This window comes from Gracilinanus agilis, chromosome 6 (genome assembly GCF_016433145.1).
Source record: "Gracilinanus agilis isolate LMUSP501 chromosome 6, AgileGrace, whole genome shotgun sequence".
NCBI classification, from domain to species: domain Eukaryota; kingdom Metazoa; phylum Chordata; class Mammalia; order Didelphimorphia; family Didelphidae; genus Gracilinanus; species Gracilinanus agilis.
This window is the reverse complement of record NC_058135.1, coordinates 54,449,759-54,462,038: the sequence shown is the minus strand read 5'-3', so window position 1 is coordinate 54,462,038 and position 12,280 is coordinate 54,449,759. Positions and strand designations below refer to the sequence as shown.

Here is a 12,280-nt window from a genome sequence, read left to right as displayed (position 1 = left end):
AGGAAGGAAGGAAGGAAGGAAGGAAGGAAGGAAGGAAGGAAGGAAGGAAGGAAGGAAGGAAGGAAGGGCTTAATTGACAGATGGAGGAATCCACCAGTAAATTCTGCTAACAATGAAGCGAAATACGAGATCAGGAGTGTAATGAAGATTAGGATTACCATGACCTTCTTGGATGGTGACCACATATTTACCGTGGGGGGCAGTGGGGGAGGAAGGGGGGCTAGAAGCAGACCCTCACCCACATGTTACCAGAAGCTAGGGTTCTCTTATGGTAACATGTACCCTTCAGTTTGGTTAGCCTATTGACCTTTCTGATATCTGTCTCTAGCACCAGCTGAGCAACATGGAAAGCAACAGGCAAACCACTAGTGTTAGAACTGAATCTTAGTTATGAACACATCACTCTAGAATTTTTGCCCCTGGAATAAAAAAAAAAAAACCTAAAAAAAATATCTTCAGCAAGTATGTAGTTTTGTCTTTAGACAGGGTAATGGAATGAGGTCACTTCAGTCCTGTGATTTTTCATTATTGCTGGCTATAGGGAACACACCATTTTTAGTTAAGCTTTTGCGAAAATCCACTGTGAGCTAGTAAATTCTGCTACCTAAGGAGTATTCAATTCTAGTTTGTTTCAAATGAGAGTATCTAAGTGGTGTTACACATAAAACTTGATCTAATTCAAAATAGAGAGGGATTAAGAAAACTAAGGACTATTAATTTGCAATACATTGGTTGAAAATTCTCTTTTCTTTATTGGGAAGTTTCCTCTCTTCACATATAAGATGTTTTCTTCTGAGCATCTCTGGTTTTGTACCTTATCATCATCTCTGCTTGTCTAGTTTTCTAGACATGTTTTTCTGTAGTGGGTTGGGCTTTCACTCAATATTAAACAGGATAAGCAGAATGCATGGCTTTGAATGAACTATAATATTGGATCAATGATGCTTAAGCTAAGCACTGTATAATTTATTTTGTCATTCTTAAAAAAGAAAGACATGAAAGTAGTCAACAAATATTTATCCCTAGTGTCAGGAGCTAGAGACACAAACAGGCAAAATATTGCCCTTACCCTCAAGAACTGTAATGCTACTGGGGCAGAAAACTTATAAATCATACAAATATGAATTACTGGTGTTACTCTTAGGCAAAATATACTAGCTCTAACTCATAATTAATATAAATCAATCAGAAGCTTTACATTTAAGCAGAACCATTCCAATTTGAATTTTCTGATAAAATAATTACATTATCCATATTATTAACATTTTTCTAATAGTTCAAAAGATCCGTGAGCTAATGGGAGTAATCCTTCCATTGGTAAAGACAGCAAACTATCCACATCTCAGCTTTTCTAATTCTTGTCTATGACCTCTCAATGTACAAGAAGACTTAGAAAATAGTTCCTGAAGTACTTGGATTGTCAATCTGTTATTTCTCTGTCTTACTACTAATCTGGCAAATTGCCATTTGGCAAATTTACATTTCTTTTATGATCTCTTCCACCACTACTTATACACACACAGGCCATCACTCATCTCTCCACTAGCCATTGGCTCACCTGTGAAAAGGGACTGACTCATTCATTTGATTGTATTCCCAGTGCCTAGCATAGTGTCTGGCACATTGTAAACTTAATGCTTGATGGCTTAATTAATTGATTCTTAAGAGACTGAGATGTTCTGAGATTCAAAATCATAGGTAGAGCACACCAATATATTCAGTGATTTATGATTTCTGTCAGAGTGGGAATTTCTTCTGTTTATTAATAATGCAATTGATAGACTCCTGGTATTAAAAAGACTGTGCTGAGGAGAAGTTTTGATCATCAAAAGCACTGAATAATTTCCTAAATGCTACTTTCTTCCTCCTACTGAATGGGACTTAGTCCATTATCTATTATTATTTGTCTATCCTGTATATTTAGATTACTAAGCCACTTTCAAATATGGACCAGAATATATATTCCCTAGTCTTCATGTGAATTAATTTTAAAAACATAAATTTTCTTTTCTATGAAAATAAAGTAGTTATATTCAACTAAATCAAAGTGAAATGTATATAATATGCATTCTCATTTAGTAATAACACTATTTTTTACTAAATACTGCACCAAATGCAATTTTTTAATGAAAAAGTCTGATGTTGAAACTTCTTATTAACTTACCCCAATATTAAATTTCCCTGTAAAATAGTCCAAATTTGCTTGGATGAACCAAATGTTGGTTAAACCCAGATCATCACTTCTCTTCTTAGCCCGTACTAATGATAATTCTTTATTTTCAATTAATAGCACCTGGATTTCAAATAGAAAACAATATTATATTGGCTGATAATATTCTAGTTGGAATGTATATTATCTTTATTATATATCATTATAAATGCCATCTTTTTTTTTGAGAAAGGGGCATACACATGTTAAAATGATATAGCATTGATAGACACATCTTTACTGCAGTCACAGTCTCTTTATAAACAAAGGTCTATGAATAATCTTAATTATGGAATTTTAAAATTGAAGACTTGTTAATTTTAAATTACAGATTTAACAAGTAGAGATCCATTACTAGATAAAACACTTCAATGGTTTGTATGTAAGTAGCACAAACAAAGTGCTTGGAAACTATTTTGGAAGTTGAATACACTGTCTGCAATCTTGTTTATATTATCTTTTCAGTTATTAAGTACTTCTGTTTAAAGAATAAAGGTAAAATGAGCTAATGCTATTTGAATCCTCACAAAGCCTGAAGGCGTCCAAATTCAGAGTTTACTATACTTTCTTCTTTGTCTAATTTATGTCTAATTATTGTTTTTAGATCAGCACTAATGTCTTTGTGGCTGTGGTTTCCAAGAATAACAGAGCTCAGCAAAGGGGGTAAAAGTTCCTTCTCATCACTTAGAAATTAGAACCAAGTTCTACTTGAATCTGGACTGTACACTTTTAAAAGGTGATGTCTAAAAGACCTTTTGGATTTCAAGTACAATAAAGAGGGCCCTGGAAAAGTCAAACAGTGAATGAAGTGTGTAGATGGCTGGTCCTTGGAGTCAAGAAGACATGTTCAAATCCCAGCTTTTAAACTCACTGAAATTCAGCAAGTCACTTAAAACTCTCAGCATCCCAGGGAACTCTCTAAAATGCTAATTTATATCTGAGTTGCATTCTTTTTTGGGAGGAGTTGGAAACTCCAACACCAACTGGATAATCCTTCCACTCCTGCCTTCTCCCCTAAACAAAGTAAAAAAGCAGACTATAAAACAATGGAATGGGAAAGGCAGATTTGGTTTGCTAATTGTTCTTTAAGGTCCATTCCAGAATTCTGGATTATGGCATTCGAAGACAATTAACTTTCCTTTCATCTATTTTTTAGGCTTTACCTGGCACGATGGCAGAAGGTGAGCAAGGACAATTCCAACATGTCCCTATGAAAAAGCATCAAAGTAAATATGTTAGTATTTGTCCCTAGCTCATTTGAGCAGTCTGAGATTTCCCTACGGCAGGGATCCCTCCCATCACCAACAAATTATTTATTATGCACTTAACATTAAACAATAAAACCAAATAAACATACATTTACAACTATTTACACTTCAAAATAAATTTCTCCAAGTTTTCTTAGCCATTCATCAGTACTATTGGACACTTAGATTGTTTATATTTCTTTGCAATGATAAATAATGCTGCAAATGAAAAGATTTATTTTTTTCCTGTTATAACTGCATTCAAAGGGATTTATTCCCAACAATAGGATTAGTAGGCCAAGAAGTATGCTTATTTTTGTAAATCTAGTTCAATACTTAGATTGCCCTCCACAAAGATTCTACCAATTTGCAATTCTACCAGCAATGAGCTTTTGTCACTTTTGGTTATTTTTGCCAATTGGATGAATGTGAAGTATGATGCATCAAGGCTCTTTTAATCTGCATTTCTCTGACTGTTAGTGAGGTTGAGACTTTTTTTTCAAATGATTATTCAAATTGTATCTTTTCTTTTTCAGATCGTTTGAACATTTATGTGATGGTAACTAGGTATTGTCTTTGAATATTTGTTATCAGAGCCTTATACATTTTCCATAAGTTTTTTATCTATTATATTTGCTGCAAATACTTTCCACAATGCTATTTTTAATCTCTATTATATGTTTGTCCTGCAGAACTTTTTTATTTTTCTGTAATCACTCATATATCCTTATCCCCAACAATTCCTTCTATTTAATAGCTACTGTTTTGTCTGCTTTCCACAATTGAGACAAATGAAATATTCCTTCTTCTCCCCACAACTTTTTTATTGTTTATTCTATTATGTTAAATTCTTTTATCCTGTTGGAGGTTAATGTGCCATATGGTATGAGGTGATGACATATTTATTTCATGCTATAATGCTACCAAGTTTCCCTAATACTTATTAAATAATGAATCCCTTCCTCAGTTTTTACGGTGTATAGTTTTATTAAGTACTAATCTTTTATTTGGCTCATTTTTTGTCCTAATACCTAATAATTTTAATGAAAGCTGCATTAGAATATCCTTTAAAATCTGGAAGAGTAAGTCCATTTTTATCCCTTCTCTTTTCTCTCTCCAATCTCCCAATTAACCTTGACATTATTACCTGCCTCAGAATCAAAAAACTGCAGCCTGCTTGGCCAATTCCATTAGCAGATGACAGTTCCTTAACACCTCAACAAATCTTGCCTGAGATACTTACTAGCTGCTTGTCTCTGGCCAAATTACTTTATTTTTCTAGGGCTCAGTTTTCTTATCCATAAAATGAAGCCACTAGAGTTGATGGTACTTAACTCTTTCTAGGTGTACATGGATCATCCTAGGAATTCTCTGGCTCTCTCCCCACTAGTCTTAGGGAAACACAGACCAGTGACCTGAGTAGAGTCAGGGGGTAGGAGAGAAATTGTGTCATGAAGGCATGAAGATAAATCTCATAGTTGCTGCAGGGGCTAGATTCCTCTTCTAAGTTGGCTAGGGCTTATTTTTTTTTAATTTTTTGGGGGGTATGTTTGTCTTTAGTTTCTTTTTTTTCTGTTTATTTTGCCAAGAATAAGCCTCCATGCCATGTCCTGAAGCCTCCTTTCTGTGGCTTCACTCTTGTATTCAATCACTCTGGGAGTAGATCAGAGTTCTCTCCAGACTCCTCTCTGCTGGGAAAGGGGAGACCTGCCTTTTCTCACTGGGCACCAGGCCTCCAGGCCACTTTTGGTCATCTCTCCTTCTCATACCTCAGAGAGGCCAAGTGGACGTCTCCTCCCCCTTTCCAGCACCCCTTTATGTGGGCCTTCTCCAATTAGAATGGAGGGCCTCAGACTTCTATTCCCAGCACTTAGTAGAGCTCCTGGCATATAATAAGAGCTTCACAATTGCTTTTACTATTCATCCATTTTTCTGTTGGTTGTGTTCCTAAAGCTTTTGTTGGGGCACCAGGAATTGATTCTCTAAACCAGTGATTCCCAAAAGTGGGTGCCACCGCCCCCTGGTGAGTGCTGCAGCAATCCAGGGGGGCAGTGATGGCCACAGGTGCATTTGGGGGCAGTGAATAACTGTAAGGGAGCGGCGATAGTATGTGACAGGGGGCACTAAGTAATATTTTTTCTGGAAAGGGGGCAGAAGGCCAAAAAAGTTTGGGAACCACTGGTTTAGAGTCTAGATCAGTGATTCCTAAAGTGGGCACCACTGCCCCTGGTGGGTGCTGCAGCGATCCAGGGAGAGTGGTGATGGCCACAGGTGCATTTATCTTTCCTATTAATTGCTATTAAAATAAAAAAATTAATTTCCAGGGGGCTAAGTAATATTTTTTCTGGAAAGAAGGTGGTAGGCCAAAAAAGTTTGGGAACCCCTGGTCTAAACTACGGCACTTCTGACTTCCTGAGACTCTGTCAGTACTATCTTGGACCCCATATAGTTGCATAGCCTTAGAATTATGCTGGTAAGGCAGACAAAAACAGGGGGAAAAGGAGGGGGAAGGGGAAAGATCCATTACCCCACCGCTGCAGAAATCCACAATTATATCACCAGGTTTGGCCATCTTTGTCACCATAGAGACTAGGTTGTTTAACTGCTGCTGCTTTCGCAGAGCCCGTTCATTGGACATCTTGCCTGGAAATGACAAAAGGGAAAAAATGCAGTCATTTGATATTGTAAAGGGATAAGAAGGAATGCATAGTATCCTTTTTTAAAAACCATACCTCTCTGTCTTAGAATCACTACTGTGTATCAGTTCTAAGACAGAAGATCAGTAAGGGTTAGGCAATGGGGGTTAAGTGACTTGCCTAGGGTCACACAGCTAGAAAGTGTCCAAGTCCAGATTTGAACCCTGGACCTCTTCTCTCTAGGCCTACCTCCCTATCCACTAAGCCACATAGCCACCTCTAGCCCAAGTAGGATCTTAAAAAGTTAAGTGACGAATATGTCAGGCAGTGGTGATGAGCAGGTCAATGAACTATGGAGAGAGGAAATTAAATGACCTACAAAGGAAAGAGAAGAATAGAAGGAAGGTCAGTAGTGGATAAGAGACAAGCAGGAAGGTTTTATGATCATAGTCAATTCAATATACATTAAAAAAAAAAGCCCAAAGTCTTTAATACAAGTTCACAGTTCAATATACAATCTCTTTTTTCCTGTTCTTTATATATTGAAAAGCCCATGTTTGTTGATTCTTACATTTGTAATAAAAAATAATCCTAATTAAAGATTAAAAAAATGACTACCAATTTGGAAATAAAACCTGGAATCTATTTCTAATTTTCCTTCTTAATTCATCACTGACCATAAGCAAATAACTTCAGTAGAAAGTAACCAACAATATTAAGAGTAGGAGATGGACATACAGTGCTTGGTATGGAACAAGAGCAATGGGTGAGCATTCACAGAATCTGTTATTTCATTTATTTAACAATAAACCTGTATTAAGTATCTACTTTGTCCCAATTGTGTTTCCCCATCTCATATTTATTATTTATTTTTTTAAACCCAAATGTAAGACCTGATGTTCATCTCTATTAAATTTTATTTTATCTTTTCACCTTTTTTTTTGGTGGGGGTGGGGTTGGACAAAAAAGGGAGCAGTCTCCACCAGTGGTTTCACTGCTATAGGCAACTCCTACAGAGGAAAATCTGCCTACCAAATTAGCTTAGCCCTTGCTCTGGAGCTTGTAAGCTCAGTTGTCTGGGGGCACTGAGAAGTTACATGACTTTCCAAGCGTCACACAAGCCACTTTTTGTCAAAGAATAACTGTGGCTCTTCCTGACTTCTCAAATTGGAGAAGTTAATTAAATTAACTAAAATTATTGAAGTGTATAAGGTCAAGCATAGAGCCCTGGGGCACTCTACCAAAGACCTGATATCAAAGTTATCAACAATTTAGTTTTTAAAAATTTATTTATTTTTCAGTTACATGTAGAAACAATTTTTGGCAATTGCTTTCCAATATTTTAGGATTCAGATTTTCTTCCTCCCTTACTTCCCCACCTTCCTGAGGAGGAAAATAAGTTGGAGAGAGGTTATATTGACATGGGCATGGAAGGGAGATGGCATGGGCATTGTACAGAGATATTATGGACACTGTACCCCTTAACAGTCCTTGTGTCCCAACCCAAGAACATCTGATAACACCCTGAGATTACTATCATCCTTGGATTGTCCTTTAGGTTGAGATGGACAAAGAGATGCACCTCCAGGCTATAACTATAACATACCATTGGGCTGTACTCAGGCATCCATCTGTTCCTTAAACCATGAGGGTCTTGAGGCAGACCCCACACCCCACTGAATACCAAAGTGCTTACCACTCTAGAGTCGCGTCCACATCATGAAATAACCTCACATACTGTTGTAAAGGGTATAAAACCACCTGAACTGAGGCATTCTAGGAGCAACCCCCAGGGTTGTTCCACTCATGCCATCTTGCTGGCCATTAATCCTATCTTACTAATACATCTCTCTTTTTACTTTTAAGCTAAGTTTTGGAGTCTTGCATTCTTGCAAAAGGTATCCTTCTCGAACCCAGGGGTTCACCATTGTAACCCACTATGTGAGGGGATTCTGTACCCCACAACAATATCAGTGCTTCCATATAATACATATTTCCATATTGCTCATGTTGTGATAGAAGACATATATCACACATACAACAAAAAACTCATGAAGAAAATATAGTAGAAGATGGCATGTTTTGATTTGCATTCAGATTCCAATAGTCCCTTCTTTGGCTCTGGATTATTTTTCATCATGTGTCCCTTGTGGTCTCTTGGGAACTTGCTTTGCTGATAATGGTTTAGTCCTTTACAGATAATCATCATACAATATTTCTGTTACAGTATACATTGTTCTCCTGGTTCTGCTCACTTCACTTTGCAATAGTTCTTTCTGAACTCATCCTATTTATCATTTCCATAGTATTCCATTACAACCATATGCTACAACGTGTTCATTAATAACCCTTCTTCGATTTCAGCCATTGACCCAGATCTGAATCACTCTAACTGCATTTTAGCCCCAATGCTCCATCTTTTCCACAAGAGTAGTGTGACGTATTTGATCAAATACTTGCTAAAATGCATATAAACTATATATACAACATTTCTCTCATCTATCAGTATAGTGACCCCATCTGAAAAAGAAATAAGGTTATCTTGGCAATATATCTTAGGCAATGAGTCAGACTTCAGCTGTTCTCTGGAAGAAAATTTCTGTAAAACAATGAACACTATCCAAAAGCATAATTACAGAATTTGAGAGAGTTGGAAGTGACCTCAAGTAGCCATTGTTTGCTCATCGGTAAAATAAGGGATAGATGGATTAGGTTGCCATGAAAATACCTTTCAGTTTGACATTTACAATCCAAATCTTAGTCCAACCCCAACTCATACAATGGAAGGTAGGTAATGAGCTCCCCTTTCATTGGAGATCTACAAGTATAGGTTGGATGAATAGTACTTTTTGGAAGGAAGTCACTGAGATCTGAGCCAGATTAGATTTCGGAAGTCTCTTTTACTCTGAAATTTTATGATTCTAGGTACTTACTAAGGGATTCCTAAATTAATTATGAGAAGGATTTCTATGGTACAGAAATTTCAATTATCTCAACTAACATTTATAGAGTATTTAGAACTTTCTGAAGAAGACAACTACATAACAGGGCATCCTTATTTCACTGGCACAGAGGAGCACTGTTTATCTGCATTTAGAAAGCCTTGGGAATGTGAGAATCACACCAATAGAAAGATGTGAATGAGTCCTATCATTAAATGGAAATCAAATTCTCCTGGCTCTTCTAAACAGCTTCCCTTTCTTTGAACCTTAATGCAATTTGTAAGTGAAAGAGGGTATTCTCAATCTGGGAAATACCTAAAACCAGCCACAGGAAACAAAATGAACTGTCCTTTCTACAGTCACTAGTCCATCAAAGCATTTAGTGAATGAAATTATTTGGCCTGCACAGTGTTGACATATTTCAAGTGTATCTTTTACAAAAGAGAGGTTAATAAAATGTGAACCTATCAAGTTTTAGTAATTCAGCTGCTGCAAGGAAAAAAACAAAAACAAAAAAATCTTTTTTGAATAAAATATTTTCCAAGGTTTTGAGAGATGGTCTATCTTTGAGATGAGAAGAATCTTTAAGTGATACTTTTTTGGCTTTCCTTCTCCTGTGGAAGGATTTTTCATGTCATTTTGATTTTTCTTTTGAACTGAAGCATTTGTGTTTCAGGCTAGATTCTTTAGAAATATCAAGATTGAATACAGTTGGCTTTGCATCAGCTGGCTGAGTAGGATCCAGGTCAGGGTGCATAGTGCAAGCATTTTCTGCATCTAATCTGCTTTGTAGAACCTTCTCATTCCCTGGTGAAGGAATCTTGCACAAGAACAATCAAAGAGAACTAGATTTTGTCCTGGACCAGGAGTAGGAAAAAGGCGTTTATTAAAGAAAGTCTTAAAATAGCATGTCCTGACACATTTCCACAGGCAACTTAGAATTATTTGAACATTTAAAACTTTTTTAAAAACGCAGTGGGTTACTTCTGCTAAAGCAGGAGATATGCATGGAAAGAATCCATCCAGAAAAGCATCCCTGGTATCTGTTGGAATACATGCCTATCTCTAAAAAGCTGGCATTTTGTAAGTTTAAATAAGATCATAAAGAGGCTTGCTTGCCCCAGACAGTCCCAGAGTTGGTGTTAAGAAATGCAAGATGTCCAGATCATTATCTAAAAGAACATCTTTGTTAAAATGTTCTTTGCCTTCAAAGTCCAAATTTTATACATATTTTGAAATGGCTGGAAATTTGAACACAGACAAAAAAATTCAATGAGTTAGGGAAGAAGTATACTGATATTTGGTGCTAATTTTAAAATGTTATTTTCTATTTTTATCATTGTACTAGTGCCCTGGAAACCATTTAAAAACACAGGAATTGGAGTTAGAATACATTTATAGTCCCATTTATATGCTAATTTCTCTAGGTGTTAGCAAAGAAAGCAACTTGAGAAGAATCAAATTTTTTAAAAAAATGTATAAGCTCTGCAACATATCATTCTGCCCACAATGAAACATTTTCTTTTCCCAATATATTGGAAACCTATTTGCTCAAGCCATTTAATGCTATATAGATACTGTCTTTACCCCTTAAAAAATTGGGTTCAGAGAATATGTTTCAAGCTAGAGAAGAGATATGCTAGCATATTTTTCCCTAAAGCATCAAATAAGGCAATGAAGTTCTGCACAGCTTGACCAAACATGGGAGCTGTGATTTATACTGTGTGCTGGGCTGCCAAGACTAGGGCTCCAGCCAATAGTGCATGGCTCAGATTAGATAGTTTTGATTTTTCTTTTTTTAGCCTGAAGCAATAAATTACCTTGCACAGTGTAATTTACTTGTACAAGGAGGAAGATAATACTTGGATACAAATTACACTTCTGAACTAAAGATTCTTTTGACTGTTCTACTTTTCAAACATTTCTTTGTGATTCTATACATGAAAAAGTTCTTTGAAAATTTTAGATATAATGTAAGAAGCAAATTATAATTGCTGAAATGAATGACTTAAAAAGTTTTAAAAACACACTGGAAGTTTGCAAAGCTACAGAAATAAGACTAGAAAATGCAGACTTAATCACACAAATTGGGTAGATTTTATATGTGAATAGTTGAAGGAAGCTTTTTCGTAAATGTGCCAGTTGTAAAGGCATCTTGCAAGACAGCTAGAAGAAAGAGGTGCCGGTAATAAGAGAAACTATAATGAATGGTACAATTTGTGAGCACTGTCTCATCCACAACATTAAAAAAAAAACACCATTCTGATTAATGGTAGCATGGTCTACTTTATGGACTTATGGCCTGTGATTTCTGGTGCAGTTACTGTCTCATATGTAAGCCTGAGATAGTCATCAATCTGATTCTATGTGTTTGAATGTTATGTACAAAGGGAGTATCCCAAAACAAGTACCTAATGTTATCAAGAAGTGGGTAATCTTAGTTGACAGGAGGGACAAAGGTGATGAGGTGATAGGAGGAAGAATGAAAGGGGATGGCTGAATGTAAGGAAGGGATGAATGAGGTGGTATATTGAATGGTAAGAGAATAGATGAGGGTATTTAGGAGAGGCAGCTTAAAACAGGCTTGGCACCTGAGGCTAGAGACAGAGGATACTGGGGAGATATAGGCAGGATCCTCCAAGGTGAGGAAAGGTATCTCTATAGATACAAAGGAACTGGGCCAGTCAGAAATGTTTAAATCTGCCTTGAGGGCTTCTCTTGTTAGTTTCTAAAGTCCCTTGAGGGAGGAATAGAAGGGCTCCTCCCTGTCAGTGGAACTGATGGAAGGAGGAAGTCTCTGGTAAGACTTCTTGCCAAGATGGATGCCCGCAGTAACCTCAAGAATAAAAGCAAATGATTCCTTCCCTCTTCAGCCCTTGCCTAATTTTTGACACAATAATTCACCAGAGGGTTTGAATAGGTAACAAAGGGAATTGATTAATATCAGGATTAATCAGAAGGAGAGAGAGGTTTAAGGTTTTGTAATAGCCACTGGGGAGAAAGCTGCAGGTGGGGAAAGGGTCACAGGAGGGTTAGACTGAGAGAGAGCCTGCTCTCCCAGTCAGGAAGATTTGGCTGCCTTAAAGTAAAGTATTTACTAGGTCAATAAAATAAAGGATAGCTTGATTTAAGGATGTCCTACTTGCCTATAGAAAGCCAAAGCCCACAAAGTCTAGTCGCCAAAACCAAAACCATCCTTCCTCCCAGAGCCCAAAGGGAAATTCAGGGAAAATAAACAGGAATGTA

The 12,280-nt window shown here is 36.8% G+C and overlaps 1 protein-coding gene across 1 annotated transcript in view; it reads right to left on the bottom strand.

Annotated features, from left to right (window-relative positions):
* Positions 1–12,280, bottom strand: part of GSTCD (glutathione S-transferase C-terminal domain containing) — a 225,811-nt gene that overhangs the window by 49,398 nt on the left and 164,133 nt on the right. The window contains exons 5-8 of the mRNA XM_044681635.1: positions 5,984–6,099; positions 3,373–3,417; positions 2,165–2,293; positions 283–334 (exon numbers count right to left, since the gene is read on the bottom strand). Of these exons, the coding sequence (XP_044537570.1) occupies positions 283–334; positions 2,165–2,293; positions 3,373–3,417; positions 5,984–6,099 (342 nt within the window). The remainder of the gene's footprint in view (positions 1–282; positions 335–2,164; positions 2,294–3,372; positions 3,418–5,983; positions 6,100–12,280) is intronic.